The sequence below is a fragment of the Eschscholzia californica genome, unplaced genomic scaffold (assembly GCF_041429995.1).
Source record: "Eschscholzia californica isolate CP2 unplaced genomic scaffold, dmEscCali1.0.p SCAF_4, whole genome shotgun sequence".
Taxonomy (NCBI): Eukaryota; Viridiplantae; Streptophyta; class Magnoliopsida; order Ranunculales; family Papaveraceae; genus Eschscholzia; species Eschscholzia californica.
Window position 1 is genome coordinate 39,058,366 of NW_028238461.1, and position 21,969 is coordinate 39,080,334.

General features: G+C 34.1%; 2 protein-coding genes across 3 annotated transcripts in view; one reads left to right on the forward strand and one right to left on the reverse strand.

Moving 5' to 3' along the window:
- The window catches only part of EDD1 (glycine-tRNA ligase), a 29,124-nt gene extending 16,796 nt beyond the window's left edge, over positions 1–12,328 (reverse strand). The window contains exons 1-13 of the mRNA XM_086633656.1: positions 11,974–12,328; positions 10,675–10,725; positions 9,967–10,034; positions 9,101–9,182; positions 8,905–8,968; positions 5,542–5,597; positions 5,228–5,305; positions 5,029–5,103; positions 4,860–4,930; positions 4,587–4,703; positions 4,377–4,478; positions 3,645–3,771; positions 2,317–2,400 (exon numbers count right to left, since the gene is read on the reverse strand). Coding sequence (XP_086489782.1) covers positions 2,317–2,400; positions 3,645–3,771; positions 4,377–4,478; positions 4,587–4,703; positions 4,860–4,930; positions 5,029–5,103; positions 5,228–5,305; positions 5,542–5,597; positions 8,905–8,968; positions 9,101–9,182; positions 9,967–10,034; positions 10,675–10,725; positions 11,974–12,246 — 1,248 coding nt within the window. The 5' untranslated portion in view covers positions 12,247–12,328. The remainder of the gene's footprint in view (positions 1–2,316; positions 2,401–3,644; positions 3,772–4,376; positions 4,479–4,586; positions 4,704–4,859; positions 4,931–5,028; positions 5,104–5,227; positions 5,306–5,541; positions 5,598–8,904; positions 8,969–9,100; positions 9,183–9,966; positions 10,035–10,674; positions 10,726–11,973) is intronic.
- LOC147544578 (mediator-associated protein) lies at positions 12,302–18,581 on the forward strand. 2 transcript variants are annotated; one of them, XM_086633658.1, is made up of 6 exons: positions 12,302–12,662; positions 12,779–12,912; positions 13,017–13,095; positions 13,181–13,261; positions 14,948–15,651; positions 18,494–18,581. In XM_086633658.1, the coding sequence occupies exons 2-5, from the start codon at positions 12,790–12,792 to the stop codon at positions 15,406–15,408; spliced, it is 744 nt and encodes a 247-aa protein (XP_086489784.1). In that variant the 5' UTR covers positions 12,302–12,662; positions 12,779–12,789; the 3' UTR covers positions 15,409–15,651; positions 18,494–18,581. The 2 variants fall into 2 exon arrangements, with proteins under 2 accessions (XP_086489784.1, XP_086489783.1); XM_086633657.1 differs by having other exon boundaries at positions 12,452–12,627.
- The last annotated feature ends 3,388 nt before the right edge of the window (positions 18,582–21,969 follow it).

The following is a 21,969-nucleotide window of genomic DNA, read 5'->3' on the forward strand; positions in this document are numbered from 1 at the left end:
CAAGACCCCCAATACATCCTCCTCCCCCACCATGAAGGAAGGAAGGGAGTCCTTGAAGACTCCATCATTCCTAGCCTTCCATATACACCAACAGATAGCAAAAGGCACAAGGGACCAAAGGCTTCTCTTGGACTTCTTCAGATGTACTTTCTCCCACTGGGCTATGAGCTGGACTAAAGTCCCAGGAAGGCACCAACTTACCCCAGCCGAGCTAAGAAAGAACTTCCAAAGTTTTTCAGCCTCCGAGCAATGAATAAACAAGTGGGTCACTGATTCTTCCTCCTCTTTGCACCTCCCACACCTGTTAGAAATACTCCAGCCTCTCCTCTTGAGGTTATCCACCGTAGGCAGCTTACCCAGAGAAGCTTACCAAACCACAAAGCTCACCCTAGGAGGGATGAAGCTGGACCACAGAGAACTGAAGTCGAAGCTGTCTAAAGACTGAGCTGAGATGGGGTTAAGTCTCGAGTAACAATTACTCGCCGATAGCTTCACCCCTCCATCCTTAACCCACACCCTTACATCGACTTTATCCTCAACTGGCTTACACTGCTCCAAGGCTCTCAATAAGTCAGCAAAAATAGGGATCTCCCAATCATTTAAGCTCCTCCTCGTACGGATCTCCCAAGAGCGTAATGTATGGTTAAAGTGGCTATGGACCGACTCCTGGTGGGAGACCGAAATATAGAAGATAGATGGGTATCTCTCCTTGAGAGGAATCTGAGAACACCATACGTCTTCCCAAAATCTTATACACTTCCCATCACCCAACGCCCACTTAGTCAGGCTAAAAAACTGCTTCTCTCTAGCTGCTATCCCCTTCCAAAACTGCTTCTCTCTAGCTGCTTCTCCGTACTCTAATTAATTCATTATTTTACTTTACTTCAAATATATTGATCTTTATAAATTAATTTATCTTCTCTATAATTTAGTTGTATTTCCAATAATTCTCTACAAATCCGATATTTTCTTTACTCTATTAATTAACTCATTTTCTTTATAAATTAACTCATCGTCTCTACAATATCGTTGTAATTTTTGTCATTCTCTACAAATAAATTATTTTTGTTCTTTAATCATTTGCATTTGTTTTATAATATTTTATTGCCAAAATGGTATAAATCCTAATAAAAAAATATTTTTTAATAACGAAAAACTATATTCTTGATTCATAAACATATGAATAATTAAGTTCTAATTTAATAACAAAAGTTTGAAGATCAATCAAGCCTATTGTCATAACTTGAGCAAAATACATTTATATGTGGTTAGAAATTTACTACAACATTTTTTAGACCTTCTCAATTTTATTTAGCTACGATGAATATATTTTTCAACTAAATATTCTCTCCTAGATTGCCAAATGGTTCTAAATTATACAAACAATGAGATATATTTTTATCTCATCCAAATTTTGGAGATCGAGTGAGGCAAATTAATGTTTTTAGGACATATAAACGTAATTTGGAGAGGAGTTTAGCGATTGATATTTAATATAACAGAATTTAATTATTATATGTTTTTGGGACACAAAGATATGTTTTTCATTATTGAAATATATATATTTTTTAGATTTGTTGAATAAATTATATACCATTTTCGTAATAATATATTATGACAAATAGTGTAAATGATTTAAGAGGAGAAAAAACTGATTGTCTTGAGAATAACATAAAAAGATACACCAGGGATGAAGTGAAGATGAGTTGATTTATTGAATAGAAAAGATTAAATTTATTAGAGTAGAAAGAAAGGGAAAACATTCCTGGTTAAAAAGAAATTAAAAGAAAAAAGAATTAATTTATGGAGAAATTTTAATACAGACATATATATCATTATATTATGCTTGTACATGGTAAAATAGGGAATAATATTTACCAAGTGCCCTTAGGGCACATGGTAAAAAGACCTATATATCATTATATTATGCTTGTACACAAAAGATTATAAGCCTCGAGGCTCTTTGGTAAGCAAAAGAAACTTGATGGAACACCAAGGTGTCAGCCCCACTAAGGCTCAAAACCAAAATATTTCCACCTCAAGGCCCAAACATGTACAAGGGGTGCGAAAAAAGATCGTCTGTCTTAGATAATTTCCATCTTAGTAGCACGAAGTTAGAGCCTTAATGATGGAAATTTGGACCTGAAGCTGAAGTCTAAAAGCACGAAATAATTCGAATGCAATTACTCATGCATTTAGACCTCCTATTTCAGACGTGAACGAACTTATGGCCTAGAGATTCTTCATGAATCCACCTCGTACTTCATCAATGATGAATCAAGAATATACACTCTTTTGCTCTATACAAAACTATACCTGCTGACTTGCATCAACCACATCTTGAGGCGGCATCTCTTCTGTTCCAATCTCAAGAGCAAATACTCGTGGATTATCTGGCACCTGCAACACACATTATGTTCTATATAGATGACAAGTCATAAACCATCATAGTTTCGAGCCTTATAACCGTAAATAAGAAAGCAACCTAAAAGTAAAGAAGGTTGTAAAATTGACCATTTACAATTTTCATCGAACTACTACAAAAAACTTCATAAAGATCATTCAGCTTTAAGGTATATCGTAGAAGTGCCACATTATATATGACTGCTATTTCGCCCAAAGTTTCTTTTTTTTTTCTAGACAAATATTTTTCTGGCTTCAGATATCAAAGCATACAACCCGAATATGAGGTCAGAGTGTACTGTTAAACAGTCATTGTCCTAGCAAGCGACAAGATAGTAATTGTAGAACTGAAGAAAGTTTGTCATTTGGAAAATTTTGCACTTCAGGCCAGTGATCTGTCATTGCACAGTAGCTGAAATAACATGAGAAAGGTGGCCTCTCCATAATATGGGAGCACCATGGTATTAAAAACCTACATATTTATGTTCAAATAGACGCCATATTCGGTTTCAATGGGCAGTTGGGCACCGACAAGACTCCCAACATACAATGTTGTTACGTGCTTATTTTGGTCAAAAACACTTTTCACTTCGAAATGAGCAGGGATTGAAGAAAAAAACTATAAAAAGTTCTCATGAAAAGGAATACTACTTGGATACTAGACTGCCAATTTTGAATCATTTCTTGGCGGGGTTAGCAAGAAGCTACTAATTTTGTTAGTATATAGAACAATGACTTTACATACTTCCTGTAACAAACTCTTGAGTTCTCAAAACATCCAAGTAAACACTTTTAGCTAGAACTTGCAAACATGCTTTATGCTTTTTTTGTTGTGGGCTAACTTTCTAAAACCCCTTAAATTTTCAATTGTTTGACAAAATTCGTTATCATGAATTTATAAATATCTCAACAACAAAACATTTGCACGAGTTGGGATCCCAAAAAATACTAAAGCCGAAATTGAGTACCTTGGGATGCTTGCACTAGACAGAATTGCATATACACCCCAGATTTGGCTCTTCAGTCAAGCCTCAAGGAAAGTTTCCATTCCCTAAATATTTTTTGTTGAGTTCAGTTTGTACTTGATTAGGTTTCTTCGTGTTGTAGGAGATGCTAAATGGTGAGATTTTATTATAATAAACCCATTCTCATCTAACTCGCGAATCATCATCTTTGTCTAAGTTTAATATTAGATACTAGTCCAACTAAACAAAGGCAAAACCCATTGAAGTAACACTGACCTTCCTTTTAGCTGCGTCCAGAACTTCGCTGGGAAAAACCAGATTGTTGGCCTCAGAAAGAATGCCTAGTGGATGCCCAAGAGACTCTCTTGTCTTGACCCATAGTTGTGCGCATTGACGAGCTAAACTGCTCAATGGGGAAAAAATGAGGTTAATGCTTTTATTAACTTCTCATAACAAAATTCATCTTCATTTCTCTCTTTCTCAAACAACCCCAAAAGCGAAAAATGTTAAATTTCGAAGTTAGATGATAAAATGATAATAATGTAGTACTTACTATTTTCGTGAGTTGATATGCACACAAAGGCTTAACTTCTCTAAGAAATGAATATCCACAGCAAGATTGAACGAATAGTTCAAATTTGATATAATAAGTAGATTGATCTTGCATTTTTTTTGTTGAATAATTTGAATTAATAATATGAAAAAGAGTGTGCGATTGAGCTGGCATTTAATGCAACGTACTAGTCATATGCAATAACATACAAAGATGTCCACTAGAACTAAAGAAACTTGATATATCAACTAATTCTTAGACAGTGTGTAAATCTATAACTTGAATGACAAGCATGAACTGAAAAAATAGATCTTATCATAAAAGATAGATATGCTACATTGTTGCTATCTTAGCATTTACTCTGAACTCAACACAACATCGTTATTTTCTTAGGTGTGACGTTATTCAATTATTATGCTTCTTGGTAACCAGGAAAATATTCACACAAATCGCACCTACGCATTCGGCCGAAATACCGAGCTCGTTCCGTAACACCCACAAAGCCTCTAGAATCCAAAATGTTGAAGGCGTGAGATGTCTTCAAAAGCTGATCATACCTAGCAAGTGAGCAGAAGTCAATTTAACCAACACTCAGAATTACATAATCTATTACATTCAGGACCATGTAGTTATTGCAATTGACAAAGTTTAGTCTATAAACGTACGCAGGTATTGCAAGACCTAGTGACAGCAAGGACCGAGCTTCTTCCTCAAAAAAGTCGAAATGTTTCTGGATGTGATTAACACTTGCATGTTCCAAATAATATGCACTCATTTCCTTCCTGCAACAAGACAATGATCTATTATGTTGGATCCTTCAAGGTAATTTAAACGCTTTTCACTTATCATGCAGCAAAAGTTAGACCAGGTGGGCATTCAAACAAATCTAAGAAAGAATAGCAAGATGGTCTGAAAACTTATTTGTAATACAGTCTTACTCATTTTCGGAGAAGAGCTCCCCGTATGTAATTCCATCGGCATATTGGATTTTCTTGAAATGATCAACTCCCTGTAAGTTAGGTTTCGACCAAAAAGCATTAAGTGTCAAAGAATATTCGTCTTATTACAAAATGGAGTATGACAAGATATTTATTCATTAAACTCGACCTGTAGTAGCATCAGAATACGTTCAAGGCCGTATGTTATCTCCACCGATATAGGGGACAATGGAAGACTTCCACACTGAATGAAATTAACAAACTTAGTAGGCTAAAGTAAACTTGAATTTTGATCCTAAAAGAACACAAACATAAATAATAAAATGGTTGAAAAGAACAATGTTGATGCCCATATAAACACAACCAACCTGCTGGAAGTATGTGAATTGTGTAATCTCCATTCCGTCCATCCAAACTTCCCAACCCAGACCCCAGGCACCAAGAACCTGGAAAAAAAATTAGTTGAGAGGGGAAGTCAACATCTTTACTTTGTTACCAAATGCAGTGATGTATAAGTATAATTAAACAACATAAATAACATAGGTTAATAGATAAAGAGTTCAATAACTACTGCTTTTAAATATTTGCTGCAAAATCTAGCAACAGAAACCTAATCTGATAGGTGTAGAAGCTATTCGAAAAATCAATTGTAAGTTTCTAACAACTGAGACAGGTTCCTTACTGGACTTTCCCAGTTGTCCTCTACAAAGCGTATATCGTGTTCATTGACATCAATACCTGCAATTGCAATTCACAATTAAAACTCCGAAGATAAAAATGAGATGTAACTGCAAGAAAGGACTCCATAGAACGGTAAATCTTCTACTCGCGAAGATAATTCTTCTCCAAGGAGAATGCTTATATACTTGACCAGTTCACTTTATGTAGTTTAATTAGCGTATATAGCCATTTCTCTCAGAATAGGTATCAGGTGTTACATTCAAAGAGTAAAACATTAAGTTCAAGAACCAATGTGGTTCACAAAATTTCTATCACATGCTTAACATTTAGCCATTCTTGATGTAACAAGTGAAAAACTGAACTGGCCTCAGGTACTAACTCCCAAACGAGGTCATTGTGTGATAACTGTGACCACCATCCATTGAATAAAATTCATCTGAAGTTCATTTTCCTTCTTGGTATTGAGTCTATAAAGACTTCTTAGTTTTTTGGGCAGAGAAACAAGATACAGGACAGATCTCATCTGTTATCATGTTTACTGATCTATAATGGAATAAATCAATTCCAGTATCTAAACGAAAGCACAACTTGTTACAAGCATATGTCCCAAGTCCCATCATAGTCAATGCAACATGATGCGAATTTTTCATGCACTCGTTGAACGATAAAAGCTATATAGGGTATTAAACCTCCAAATCTTAGGCAAAATGCAACTTCAGAAAAGCATGCCTCTTACTCACCTCTTGAATAAGATGTAAGGCACAAATAAAGGTGAGCCTTACTAAACTATGAAAATTTTAGGTAAGAAAAATGTGCAAATAAAACATTTACTATTATACAAGGAATACCAGAATAATTATTTTAGTAAGAATTATTTCACTAGATAATTTTTTTGAAAATATTATTTCACTAGATACTAAGAATCAAACTAATCATCAACTAAGTTCATTTTTTTAAGAAACATGTAAGAATGTAATAGCTTTAAAATATAGAATGGGGAAAAGAATATCATGTTCTACTCATAAATTTCAATTATTTCAAACCTTTAGATATTTATTGGCTCAGGCCTTAGTGCTTCCAACACAAATACAGATTAGAAACCCCGAAATCGGAACCATAACGGTTCATTACACGCATTGCTGAAATAAAAGCAAGGGAAATTTCACCGAAATTTTGTGAAACGTTTCCTAACTTTAGATTAGCGGCACGAAGTAACACTTACAACTATTTCCTGCATAATTTCCGCCGACATTGTTGAAATTTCTACCGAAATTGTTGGAAGTTTCGAATTTTCCATCGAAATTTCAAGTTTTCCACCGACATGATGAAAATTTCGACCGACATATAACAATCTAGCAAAAAAATATGGAGAAACTAATACTAGAAACATATCTCTTCCTTCATCATTTCTCAAAGATATCTCTTGATTTTTTTTATGTTGCTTTTAATGTTTTTAAATCTATTTGAATGATTTACGAGCCGACTTAACTACCTAAATTGATTTTGTCTTAGTAACACCCCTGATATAACTGTGTAATTGACGATACCTTGTCAAACTAAAATAGTTTGTTAACTATTAGTCTATTAATATTATCAGTAAGAATGTTATCTTTGGGTGTTAGAGCCAACAAGTTATTCAATTTACCTCGGACGTAACTGTGTAACTGTTAATACTCCGTCAAACTAAAGTAATGTTATTCCGTTAGACACATCATTTATATGTTTCATTATGGTTTAACAACCTTGTTATACATAATTGCATCATATTTCTATCATTTATGTAGATTTGTAACATTTCCACACTGACCGAAACGTTTCCACTTTTGGACCCACCGAATTGAAATTTCATTCCTTGAATAAAAGTGAATCGAAGGATTCGATCATCATAATTGATCCCCAGTATCGGATTATATATTTCGTCTCTCTTTTCCTCGTTAGTTGAAGCTTCTAAAGTAATTTACATGTCTACTATGATTTTATCACTTCCTTGGCTTCGCACTTGCTTCACTCAGGAGCTTGTTTTGCCAAGCACCTCAAGTATACAGGCGTAGTTCACCTTGCACCTAAAGAGTACAGGCAAAGTGCGTACTAACGCTTTGCCAATTTAGCTTTTAGCTGATTTTCAAGAGTAATTTAGAAGTTTCAATTAGTTAGTTGCTTTTTGTGGTGTTTCAAATGATTAAAAGAGTCGGTGTAGCCAAGCCTTGCTATCTCAGAAGCACTTGCTTTGAGTTAAAAGAGGCCATCTGAGTCCTTATTACCATTCAAAACTATTATCAAAGGCTAATGATGGTCAACTTAGCTTACCATGTAGTAGCTGCAACAGTAAATGCAGTTTTTGCAGTAACGCACTTCATATGGAAGAAGGACAGAGAAATATATTAATAGAAGAAGACAAAGAAGAAAGAGAAATAGGGTTCTAGAGAGAGGTAACCAACGATTTTTTTTTTTTGAAAACTAGGTAACCAACGATTTAAATGAGAAAAGGAGATTAAGATAGAGAACATCAGAGATCAAGATAAAGCAAGAGCTCTAGAGAGAAAAAATAAGAGATTTCAAAAGAAAACCAGAGAACCGGAGACAAGGAAAAATGAACTTTAAGAAGAACCTTAAGAAGAAGAGAAAGAAAGAAAAGAAACAAGATGAAAGTAAACGAGTGAAGAAAGGAAGACCTGAACCCAATGTATTCATATTTAGCTTTCTCCACTTCTCTGTTTAGTTTTTCTCTTTCCCTCGTAAAACATTTTTTTGTTAACCCTCACACAACGTCATAATAAAGGAACTTCAGAAGAATGAAGTCTGTGATGAGTGTCGTTTTATGATTTTGTTTTCAATTGGGAGAATAGTACAATGTAACGTAAACCCTAATCTCTATGTACCTTCGGTGGACTATCACCTCCTATTTTATTATTAATTCAAATGACTCAAAAAAAAAGGAATTTCTTGGTCAAGAAGAACCAACTAGCCAATGACTTTCCCAGACAGCTGGGTCGGAACTCGAGGTGACTCGGCCGAGTAACTCAGCCAAACCATAGACTTGGGGACTCGGCGAGGATCTGGTCGGGCTACCGACGATCCCTAGCCGAGTCCCGTGTTACTCACCAAGTCAGCAGAGTTTAACAGCTTACCTTTCATCCCAGTACAAAGAAAATACAGAAAACTGTTGGTCATTTTAAGTTGCTTTCTTATTTTCTTTCAAGTTCAAGATCTACTTCAAAGAAATACCATGGCCTCCCAATGCGCAGGAAGGGAACAGTACAAAAACACAAAAAACAAGCGAAGGAAACCTATGAATCTTCCAAAAATAAGGTATGGTTATATTCGACAAAGGAAGTTGCTGGCATATAAAACTAAGAGGAAGTACCTAAAGCCAAAAGGCTGTGGATAAAAAGATCTTGAGAATTTCCTGGATCTGGCTTTAGTATTACCTGAAATTGGAATCATGCACAATATATGCTCAAATAAAGGTTGGTTTAAAATCAGGTTTTTAAGAAAGTTACATACAAATTATATAATTAATACATAACTTCATATCAGGATTCAGGCAAGTACAAACTAACCTGAAACTGAGTATGTCTTTGGAGCCTATTTGGGTTCTCCCCGTAACGACTATCATCTGGTCTAATACTAGGTTCAGCATACCTGTCAAAACAAATATCCAGTTAAGTATTTCTTAAAAACTTTCATTAAGTTGTGATGCAAATGTGAGAAAATGAGAGCACACGAATATATGTACTAAGGATGATAACAAGATTCCATATTCAAAACTATCCTAAGCAGGGAATGCCACCTCATCTAATATAAAACAATCAGTAAACGCAATGTTTAAGTAAAATCGGAGGTGGATCAGCTCATAATTTTCCTTTCCGCCAAATGTAGTCTCAGAAACCAATCTCATTGCCGAAAATGCTTAAGATGATTTTGGGATAGCATACTTGTAAGCAATAGAATTGAGTCGGTAAAAACATTCACAACCCCTAAACCAAACGTTCACATGCTACAGAAGTTATCGTTCTAAACATCATACTTCCATACACAGCTATAAAGCGTATTTTATTAACAAAAGTTTAAAAGTATCAGGTGCCTCTATGCTCTATCATACCGTTCCAGCGTCATTTCAAAACCTAAACTTCATCAGTTTCAAATCAATCTTTTGAACTATACATGTATGGCCACCAGAGAGCAATATTCATATGCCAAACACTACAATGACTTCAATTAGGCAACCAGATTTTGTATTTATATTTTCTTTACTTGCATCTAATTGTGTTAGGCCTATAAATTACTAGTTTAGGTTAACGTCCTTTCTGTAATGGAACAGTGGTTGATCAAAGAGTTAAAGTAACATATAGATTATCCAAAATATGAATTACAACTCTACTTGGGTATTACTCATACAACACACTCATTCCCAAGTTATACTTACGCAACATTCCAAGGTTCTGGGCCCAAAACTCTCAAGAACGTCAAAGGATTCATAGTCCCGGCTCCAACCTGAATAATATACTTCAAATCTCAATTCACCATGTGAAAAGTATCTTAAAATGAATAAATAAGACGAACGTGCTGAATATTTTTGACACCACAGGGATCAGGTAGGGAACATTGGTGGATAGGCCACCTCTGGACCTATCAAAACCTAGCCAAGGTATTAAATTTCGAGTCCGATCCTGCTAGTGATTCAGTGAAAGAAACAGGTTCTGATAATACCAGCTTTAAGCTGAGGTAATAAGAAATTACACAAATTCTAGATATACATTGCAAATGATGGAAATAGTATCTCATGCTTTTACAGATTTTTCTCTTTAGGAAGCTCGTGCACCTCACAAAGAGTCATGATTTGGATCATTTCATGTCATATTACTCACCTAAGTGTAAAATAAAATTTAAGCTTAGTACATGGTTCTTTTACATACAATGAACAAAAAACTAAAGGTCTTTTAGAAAAAAATTATATTAAAGGAGTAGGATAATTACAAGTAGAAAATCATATTTTTTTTTAAACAAAGTAGAAAATCATATCCTTAGACTCTCGAGCAATAATCTTTCAATAGTTCCCAGGAAACAAAACACACCTTGATAAAAGCCATTTACTCATTTAATAGCATGAATAACGTCAAGAAAAAAGAATCACCTCTGTGTTGCTACACTGCATTATGGCGCATCCAACAGAAGCCCAATATGCCTGTACAGTAGCAGAAAAGTCATAAACAAAGATACAAGAAAAACTACCAAGGCAGCATAAGGTTGGTGCTGAAGTGCTTTTGGGCGAACAAAAGCATCACAAGTGCTTGAAAAAATGTATAAACTTGAACTCAAAGTATGATAAAACTTGAACTCAAAGTAAGGTTTTTAGCATTTGACAAAAAACAAAATAAGAAAACAAAAATAGATGTAATAAAAAAAGTGGATATGAATGATGATACCGTCGCTACTTTTGGTTAAGAACATCCCTCATATCAGTTTCGATGTCCCATTTCTAGATCAAATTGATCAGCGGATATAATCCGGTTATCGCGGAAATTATCAAAAATTCATGAAAAAGAAAAAAATGTTGTACAAATGATATAAATTTCATGGGGAACTTTTTTCTTTCTAACAAAAGAAAAAAATGATTATATTGATTTTAAATATATTTACAACAAAGAGATCCTTAATCAAACCAAAACCACGAATATCTATTGAATATTGACAATTTTTTAGATGCAAATACGTGAACTAAGTTAAGACGGATTTGGGGATGTAGAAATAAAAATGCGTAACATCTTCTTAGAATGTTATTATAAGAATTTGAACATGTTATTATAGTTACATAGTATATATTTATGTAAAACGATTACTCCTTTCTAGATATTTTTTGGGTCGGATAGTTCAACACTCAAATACTTGTATCCCACAGTAAGATACCCTTTCATATACTCTGGACACTTCGATTGGCATGGAGTGTGATTTTGTATGTACATCTCGTGTGAACCATGACAGAGTTATCTTCAACCTTTCCATTTCAACCATGGTTTTAAAATGAAACACAAATAGAGATTTATCAATACATAACTACTAACTAGCTACATTATTTCCAGTGTTAGTAGATTCCACTTAATTGTCCTAAACCTATTTTGCAGGTAGCATCTGTTTATCGAGCACGATTTTAGCATAAGCTAAAACAAGATATTACACTTTTCGTTCCTAAACAGTAATTCAGCATAACAACTTCAGAACAACTAACAAATATCCAAAAAAAAATAATCAAAATTTCAGCTTCAGTTTCCAATTACCAATGCCAATCTCATCACTTTCTAACTCAATTTATAAACTTTCAATTAAGAACATTCAAAATGCAATCTCTTTAACCTTTCTTTCAACTCTAAACCAGCAAAAGGAAGTTCTTTATTAAGAACAGAAAAAGGAAGAAGTGAAATTAAGGAAGGTGAACCTGGAGACGTTGAATCGCTTGTTGAAATGTAGGTATAGATGCTTTAGTTGAAGAATTTTTCTCATCAGATGACGATTGATTGGAAATTGCAGAAGTATTATAACATGAAACTGTACTTGATTTCTTGAAGTGAAAAGAATGAGATGAAGTACAACGATGGATTGAGTTGTAAAAAGGGCTAGGGTTTCTCTTGGCGCCAAATAGAATTGAAAAATGAGCTCCATTAGGTTTTAGAAAAGTTAGAGCTAAAGGAAAGGCGAGAATGCCTGCCATGGTGGGGGAAGATGAAGATGAAGTTGAAGATGAAGAGAAAACCAAACAAAAACCTTAATCCAGTGAAGTCTATCTATCTTATAGAGATTTTTGCACCCCCTCGTTCTTCCATTTGAACACCCATGATAAGTGGATTTTGGTCAACGTTTCTTGACCAGATCGGTCAGTTTTTTTATATTAGTAAGGATAATTCTGTAATTTCAATGTTCTAATTTTTTTTTTAGGGTTTAGGGTCTGTACGGTTTAGATGTTTGAAGTTTTGGGAGAGAAGGCGACGAACGACGGAAACCTATCTAGCTTTAAAACTTTCGAATAGATTGATTCAAATTAGTCCGCTTCCATTTATCCTTCAGTCGATAATCAATCCGGCGAGTCAATCAGGTTAGCATAATCTATTTGAAACCACTGACTGATCAGTAAGCTTATCTCATTTCTCCCTCGTTAATAGTTCTACTCTCTTCCAATACTTCATTTTTCAATTTGTTAGGGTTCTTAACTGCTTTAACAAATTATTACATCAATCTGTTTGCAGAATTCAGTAAAATGGTTTTGGTGGAAGAATACAAACCTGCTAAAGAATTCCAAGAGGATGGAAAGGACCCACTCTTGGAAATTCCTATGACAGATTCAACTGAGCTTTGGCTTATTCAATGGCCGATAAATCAAGTAATATATCCTTTTCAATTCTGTGCTTTTATTTGAACTGGTTTCAGTGGCTTTATTAGTGTTCATGGAGTTGAGTATGTTATATTGTTTTCTGCAAATACCAGCCTCCTGATCTTGATGGGCAGGAAGTTTCACTCAAGTTGGGTGCAGATGGAGAGTTGTGTAACTTTGAGAATTCATCTGGTAAAATTAAATCTTTGTGCTTGACAATGGAAAAATTTCCGCCATTGTTTTGTTAGTGATGTGATTAAATGTTATTATTTGTTAGGAACATATAAGCTGGTAAGCTGTGCTAGTCAAGACGCAGATGCGACTGTATTTCTATCTTCTTCATCTAACTCAAAAGTTGGTAAGTAGTAATTTCGAGGTCCTTATTTTAGTTGCGTTTTGTCTATTTATAATTCTCGTTTTAGCTAATTTTAGATGTTTGAATATATAACTATATACACCATGGGATGGAAGGATGTGTGTTTGTTTGTGATCAGGTTTACCTTTATGATACAGAAAACTATCGGACCTCTCTTAGTTTCTCTGTCAAAGTTGTAAACGCTTCGGGGAGTCTAAGAAATATATAATATAGTTATTTGAGTCAATGGTTCTACAAGTATCAAGTTCCCCGTGTTTTTTTTGGTATGGCGAGGAGATCCAACATTTTAAATTTAGGTACCAAAAAACGTAGCTTAAATTACTCAAAGAAAAATTGGTACTGGAGTTACTAATTGAGTAGTGAACCTCTAGTTATCTTTAGATTATAAGATTTGAAAGTTATATGGAGATTTAATTGTTTGAGAAAAAGTTTCTTTTGTATGTGCATCATAGGAGATAGATCTTGTTTAAGGAAAGGATCTGATTGTATAAACATAATGGGGCTAATTGAGTTCCAGTTGATTTGAATGACCAAACATGAAGTTTATGCTTCTGTGGTTACCCTGAAATGTCCTAATTCTAGTAATCAAGGTGCCCAAAAAATAAAATAAAGCCCTATAGAGCAGAAGCACAACATTGGACTGCATATGAGTGGAGAGTTAAATTTAACGTTATTTTGTTAATCTGAGTACCAATCTTTTCTGTTAGTTCGGCAAAGTTGTTGGTTTGTCACATTTTCGTAACCCCTAGCAATTTAGCAAATTGAAGAGGCTGGATCAGATCAATTCATGATAAATTTCAACTTAGCAATTTAGCATATTGGAGTAGGTTTCCCTTGTCTATTGGTTCTCTCCCATTTTGATGTTGAAGAGGAAGTTAGGTGCTGTGGTCATCCTTTAGGAATTAGGACTGGTGATTGAGAATTCGTGGAAGAATCACCAGAAAATATCAGTGCTCTTGTATTTTGAGGAATAAATTTCACACAAATTTTAGTGAGAAAATTGTTTCGCAGACGTAGTAACACATTTGATCTTCTCTTTCACTGAGATACTCCGGATTGTATTTGGTTAGCTCGATGTGGAGAGTAGTAGTAAGCGAAACCTTTTTTTATCTGTACTAAGTAAAGGGTGTTGGGTTCTATACTCTGGCATTCCATCGAATAAGGTGAATGTGACAAAAGATTGTGGTTGATTTTATTGGGAATTTGCCCCCTGTATAGGTTGTTTGAAGGATTACCCCCAGTCTTTGTTGTGGAGATATATTGCATATAGAATTGGAAAGAGATGAAACTTTCAGCTCTCTAACGTAAAATATAACTAACATCCATCTTAAACTGTATTCCTTGAAATGTACCTATCACTGAGATATTAATTGAGCCAACAGACAATGAGTAGTTTTTCTTTCTGGCTCCAGCTCAAGAATCTTAACCCCAGCGGGTCAGCTATTTATGGTTTTTTTAATCCATCTCTATATCATAAGAATATTTTTATGTATCATTTTCTGTGTTGAGTTGTTTCCTACCATCATTTGTGGTGTGAAAACCCTGTAATTCTAGTTAATCGGGAAATGATTTCAACACTTCGAAAAATGGAAATTGGTTACTTAGTTAATTAAACATCTGTTTACAAGCTAGGTGGTTAATTTGTCTGCGACTTTTTTCTTGTTGCAGTTGGCAAAGTTTCACGCAGGGTTTGTTTAGTGCACTACCCAGAACCAAGTGAACTTGAGAAAGCAAACTCTACCCAGTTGAATCACGTATCTTCAGTAAGTTACTCGACTCCATCTCAGAGTAGTAGGCGAAGAGGTTCTCGTACAAGTACTGGAATATCTGAAGCCAGTATGCAGAGAAGTTCTCGTCCAAGTTTATTATCTCATTCTGGTATACAAAAAAGTTCTCGTTCAACAAGTGGAATATCTCATGCAAGTATGAATCAAAGAACTTCACTTTTTGATAGCGGAGAACCATCATCGAAGCGTCCTAAGAGTAGGCATGTAACTGAACCAACAAGATCTGTATCACGATCTCATCAAGATTCAGAAGGGCGTAAGAGTGGCGTTACATCGTTAGGTTCAGCTGGCACTTCTAATTCGGAGAAATCGACGCCGAAGATGAAGCAAGAAGCAAAGTGAATACATCTTTGGTATCTGCTTGTTTTGGAAGAAAATGGTGAAACAAAGAAATATTGTGACAGGATCATTTTATCCCCATAAAGTTTTGCGTTTTCGTTTACTTGATTTTCCTTGTTGGGATAGAACCTTATCAGCTAGTATGTGAAATTAATTAAGAAGTTGGGAAAATTCAAGTTTTCATGGTTTAATAAGCCAAAGAAACTCTTGTTGTACCCTCGTTGTCTGCAATAAGGGAATTATGAGGCCTTTTTGAGTCAAAGGTCCAAAAAGGACCTCCCTATTGTGGTTAAGAACCAGGGTGGATATTAAATAAGGATGAGGTCCAATGATTCATCGACTGGTGGGCACCAGAATTTAAAAAGTGCAACAAAAAATGTCCAAATTTTTTAAATACTCTCTCTGCCCTTCGTAAAAGTCACGGATATCCTCATTCCTATTTGCCTTTCTCTCTCTAAAAACTTTCACCTTTTTCAACTCTGCAACATTTTTTTTTCTCTCTATATTTTTCACCCTCAACAATCACCACATGAGATTTCATTATACAAGAAATTTCTACAGTTCTATCTTCTTTCTCTCTCTAAAACATTTCTACACTCTTTTTTCTCTCGATAGAAACCTTAAATTCAAATTCGCAGAGATCTTGAAGCAACAAATTCGAATTTAGGGTTTAAAATACCAAATGTTGGCTCTCTTTTTACAAGGACATGGTTTAAAATACCTAAGGTTATTGTTTTTGGAATAGTTTGATTTCTTGGACAGGTTTGGTCAAAGTTTAATGGTGAAGAGATATTGAAAAATACTAACCATGATTCTTTTTTGAAAAAATCAGATTCAGTGAAAATTTAATAGGGAAGAAATCTTTTTCTTTAGCAGAGATTCATGGTGAAGAAATCAGATCTGGAGTTATCCTTAACTTAATCTGCTTTTACTATTTTTTGTTTTTTACTTCACATATTTGTCCTGTGATTTTTCTAGATTCAAAAAGTCATGTATTTTTAAATCAGAACCAAGATCTGTTAGTTTGGTCTACATGGGAAATTATATGCGGATTTGACGAGATCTAAAACAACAAATCTGGATATAAAGTAGTGTACATTCCTCAGTTCCCGCTACATATGGGGTTATCCTTAATTTGATTTGCTTTGACTATTTTATTTTTTTACTAGAAATTCCCGGTGCACAAGAAAATTTCCGGTACACAAGAAAATTCCCGGTTCCTAATATCTAAAAGTTTCCTTCGAATATTTTTCTAGTGTCTAGTACATAACCAAATGTCCCGTACATTCGAACATGTCCCGTACATTCACAAATGTCTTGTACATTTAAAAATTCCTGGTTCATGTTAAGAAGGCAGAGTACATAAAAAGTTATACTATGCCCAGTACATAAAAATAAATTTAATGTACAGTACAAAGAAAAATGTCTCATAAATTTTCTTTGAAAGTAATTTACGTTTTGGAAGGAATGTCCTATAAACTCTCCATCATATAAGGAGAAAATGTTTGAGAGAAGGAAAGAAGTTAAGACAGGAGAGAGAAAATATATTTAAAAAGAATATAGAGATAGAATCAAATCAATGGGAAACTACCAAAAAACATATGGAAACAAACTAATGAAAAACTACCAAGAATGAGAAAAATTTCTCTTTGTACAGTTTGTTATCAACACGTAATTGTTACTAAACCAGAAAAAAAATTTAGAAGTAATATCTATTACATATTTCCAAAAAAGAAAAGAACTTTAAGATTTTAAGAAAAAACTATACTTAAAGTTTCCCGGTGCACAAGAAAAAACTACATATGGGGGTATCCTTAATTTGATTTGCTTTGAATATTTTATTTTTTTACTAGAAATTCCCAGTGCACAAGAAAATATCCGGTACACACGAAAATTCCCGTTACCTAACATCTTAAAGTTTCTTTCGAATATTTTTCAAGTGTCTAGTACATAACCAAATGTCCCATACATTCGAACATGTCCAATACATTCAAAAATGTCTTGTACATTTAAAAATTCCTGGTTCATGTTAAGAAGGCAGAGTACATAAAAAGTTATACTATGCCCAGTACATAAAATAATTTCCGGTACACAAGAAAATTCCTAGTACAAAAAGTGTCTAATACATAACTAAATGAGTGGTACATAAAACAATTCCTGGAGCACAAAAATATCCCATAACAAAAGTTTCTCGTACATAACCAAATGCCTAGTACAGAAAAAAATTCCGGGTACACAAGAAAAATCTCAATACAAAGTGTCTAGTACATAACCAGATTAGTACTAAACAAGAAAATTCCCGGTACAAAAGACAATTCCTAGTACAAAAGTGTCCAGTAAATAATAATAATGTACAGTACAAACAAAAATGTTCCATAAATTTTCTTTGAAAGTAATTTACGTTTTGGAAGGAGATGTCCTATAAACTCTCCATCATATAAGGAGAAAATATTTGAGAGAAAGAAAGAAGTTAAGATTGGAGAGAGAAAATATATTTTAAAAAATATATAGAGATAGAATCAAATCAATGGGAAACTACCAAAAATATATGAAAACAAACTAACGAAAAACTACCAAGAATGGGAAAAATTTCTCTTTATACAGTCTGTTATCAAAACGTAATTGTTACTAAACAAGAAAAAAATTTAGAAGTAATATCTATTACATATTTTCAAAAAGTAAAAGAACTTTAAGATTTTAAGAAAAAACTATACTTAAAACAAAAGAAAAAAAAAATCACAAAGATACAAAGTATTTGAACAGGAAGAGAAAATATTTGTAAAAAGAGAAAAAAAAAATTAGTTTAGATTTGAGAGAGTGAGAGAGAGATGGAGAGGACGGCATTAATGTGGAGAGAGAAAGTGGAGAACATAGTGTAGAGAGAGAAACTGAAAACACGGGATTTATTAATGGCATTTCTGTAATTTCGGGTGGCAATCTATGTAAATAGGAATAAAAATTTAGTTATTGTTGTAATTTCCCCTAATGATGTGACTAGTGGACCTGCCCCTCATTCTTAATGGACAGTGGGCCTGCTTCTTTTTTTGGAGAAAAAAACGGACCTTTTGCCTAACCCCTCAATTATGAGAGGGGTTGGCTTGTGCGAATCTCTCTCTCTTGTACGTGTTGTATATGCTGGCCAAGCATGCCCTATTTTGCAGTTCACTAAAATTTTGTGTAACAGACCAAGTTCCTAATTTTTTTAGTTAAGTTGATTATGTTGGACATTATAGCAAATGCTTTGGATACATGATATTGTTCGAATCAGTCTTTCAAGTATATTTAAAGTATAGTCTATTGGTCCATTCGATGGACTAATAAATGGTCATTCAAGAAACAGAAATCGCATGTATCTCCAACAAAAAGTGGGCATACTCTTAGAACTTTTTTGTTTCTAAACCCACAACTTACATAATATTCGGATCTCCATCAAGGTGCATAATAACCTAAAAAATAATTCTCTATTTCTTATCAAACATTTATCCTAAAAATCACAGGAGTATGATAAACATTTGATAAGTGTTCACTTGAAATTAGTAGCACAAGGTGAGGTTGGATGAGTTTTAGTTACTTAATTTAAAAAAGGGCCCTTTAAAAAAACTCTCAATTAGTTCTATTTGTCAATTTCTACTTGATATTCTCATTTTTAGGTTACAAAATAGAGATCCTCAATTCTTATAGACCTCTAATGTCGAACTCTAAACTTGTTTTTCTTTTCTTTTTTTTTAACTTACGTGACATGATTATTTATGTTAAAATATAATTAGTTAATTTGAAAATATATGAAGGCTTAATTTCAATTGATTCAAATTCATATATTGATGAGTTGAACAATTAGAGATATTTCAAGCGGAGACTCTATTCTAGAGTTTCCTCTTTGAGATCTTAGTTGAACATTGCAGTGGAGATGATTTAAAAAAAACTCCAAAAAATCTATGTGGCATAAGAGTTTTTAAAGTTGAGTTTTTGATTGGAGATGCTCATCTAAAACCTTTCTGGATTGTCCACCACCCTTCGGTGCAGTGGTTGGACATGTCCCCTTTAAGCCCATGAGGTCTTGGGATCGAGTCTCAGTGTAAGCAGTTTATCATTAAGATTTAGCATGTGTAATTTAGATAACAAATAAAATAGATCTAGGAATAGATGAGATTTCAGGCCCTCTATAATAGGCCTTAAAGGTTTTTTATATGGCCTTTAGAGTCCAAGATGTCTTAATATGACGATTATAATGCTCATCCAAATTCATGATGTATTATATACTATGTTCATGATGTATCAATGTCATCCAGACTCTTGGAGTCCAATCTCCAAAAAAAGGAACTATCTAGATTTTCCTATATATGAAGACAAAAGAAAGAAACAGCCTAGAAAAGAGACATTTAGGTGTATTTAAATTTTTTTTGGCCCATTTGTAGTGTCCAAGGGGCATTTAGGTAAATAAAACTAGTAAATACTGTAAGATTTTAACAAATAAAATGAGAGATTTTATAGTCAATGCCAAACTTGTTAAAGGCAACCCGACAAATGGCTAGAGGTAATGTAGTCTCGAAGGCAATGACAATCTTCCTTCTTCTCTGGTCAGGGATCACCAACCTCCAGCGAGCCACCATCAACCCCCGCGCGACCACCATCAACCTTCGGTTGGCAACTTCCAACCTATTATTATTTCTTTTTATTTTATTTCTCTGTCTTCTTCTTTCTTTTTTCTCCTTTTGATTCTTCCCCTTTTCCCCAATTACATTTTATACTCCTCATTCCCTTTTCACTTGATTGATCCTTTCTTCACATCCATTTTTATTCTCTTTAACTTGTCTGAGTTTCTCTCTAACAAAACACCCATCCACCACTACCCAATACCCAATCCCAGTACAAAAAGAAAAATGTGCAAAGAGAAAACCCCCAAAAATTGTTGTTAGCAGAAGACTAACAAGAATACCCAACAAGGGTAGGGAGGATGATTTATTCATTACTGTAAATGGGTTGGATAATGAACCAATTTGATTAGTTGTTAACGAACAAACACTTGTTGCCTCTGTTAGTGATACTGCTTTCAAATCATATATATGCTCGTGAAGGTCGCGTTCCTGATCTTGGATCTGATTTTAACCATTTTGCTTTCTAATCTACCAACCCTGAATCTGATGTTTAATTTTTTGAGGTTTGATTTTCTTTTACATTATGAATTTTGGTTTCTATTTGATCTAGATGAAGAAGAAAATAGAGAATTTTGTCAATTGAAACCAATATAAATTAACAAATAGAGAAGCAATAGAAATAATTGAAAGTAATGGGTTGGTTTGGGTTATTAGTGCTAAGATTTCTGATTGTGGGAAGTAATATCAGTTGGATTTGGTAAGAATTAAGTTGGTTTGGGTTAAAAATGGGGGCCACTAAAGGTGACGTCAATTAATATTTTAAATATTATAAAAGGTAGTCAGGGAATATTAAGGCCCAAGAGGGGCCTGACCCCCTCCTGACCCTAACATACATACGTCCCTACCTCTACCCATACATTGTCAGTTTACTTCGACCAAGGCATGAGTGAAAAACATATTGACTTTAGGGTCCGTTTGATACGTGGGAAAATCAACTGGCAAAATCGTTTTTCGTAAGAAAATCGTTTTTCCGCTGTTTGATAAGGGAAGAAAGTGGATTTCCCGTCAGAAAAAAAGGATGGAAATGTGTCTTTTAATTTTCCTATCAAAATGACAAGAAAATGGTTTTCCCACGATCACAATGAACACGCTCGCTCTCCACCCCTCCCGCACTCATCTCTTCCCACACTATTCTCTCTCATTTTTTTGATTTCTCCCTCTTAATTTCTGGTATCCCTATCTCAATCTCTGATTCCAGCCACCATCCATGACGGTTCAAGAAGTAATTGGTTTTAGCTCCGACTTTCTTCTCCATATTTACCCAACTTCGTTTCTCTCTTTAACTTCCATTCCTATATGCTCTTGATAAAAAACAAAAATCTCCATTGTTCTTCAAGGGTTTTCATTCAGATGATTGTAAATTAAAATCCTAAAATCCAACCGACAATTACTACCAATATTACCATCATTGTTGGATTTCAATCATCTTGCACATTAATTCGACTAATACAAATATATTCCAAATCAAACCAGCTTCAGATAAACTAAATAAACCCTTGGTCCAATATGTGTTATTTCTTTTGCTTACAATTATTTATAAGTATCTGTAATTAATGTAAATCTTTGATAACAAGTAGCTTGTTGCCAAATTAAATGATCTTATATGTCTCCCTCCCGTCAGGGATCTGCTATCTCTCCCGATTTGCTCTCTCTTTACAATTTGCTATCTCTCTACTGATTTAGGCTTTGAAGGATTATAAGAAGATATGAAGGCAAAAAATATAAATGTAGCATCTAATTTTTCCATGTTCTTGTCAAACACTTAAAACTCTAATTCACATATGAAAATATTATTTTTCTTTCCCATTAGAAAAGGTTAAATTTCTTACCCAAGATTTTCCCACGTATCAAACTGACCTTTAACAACTTTGGACATTGCCTAATAAAACTTCTCAAATAAAATAAAATC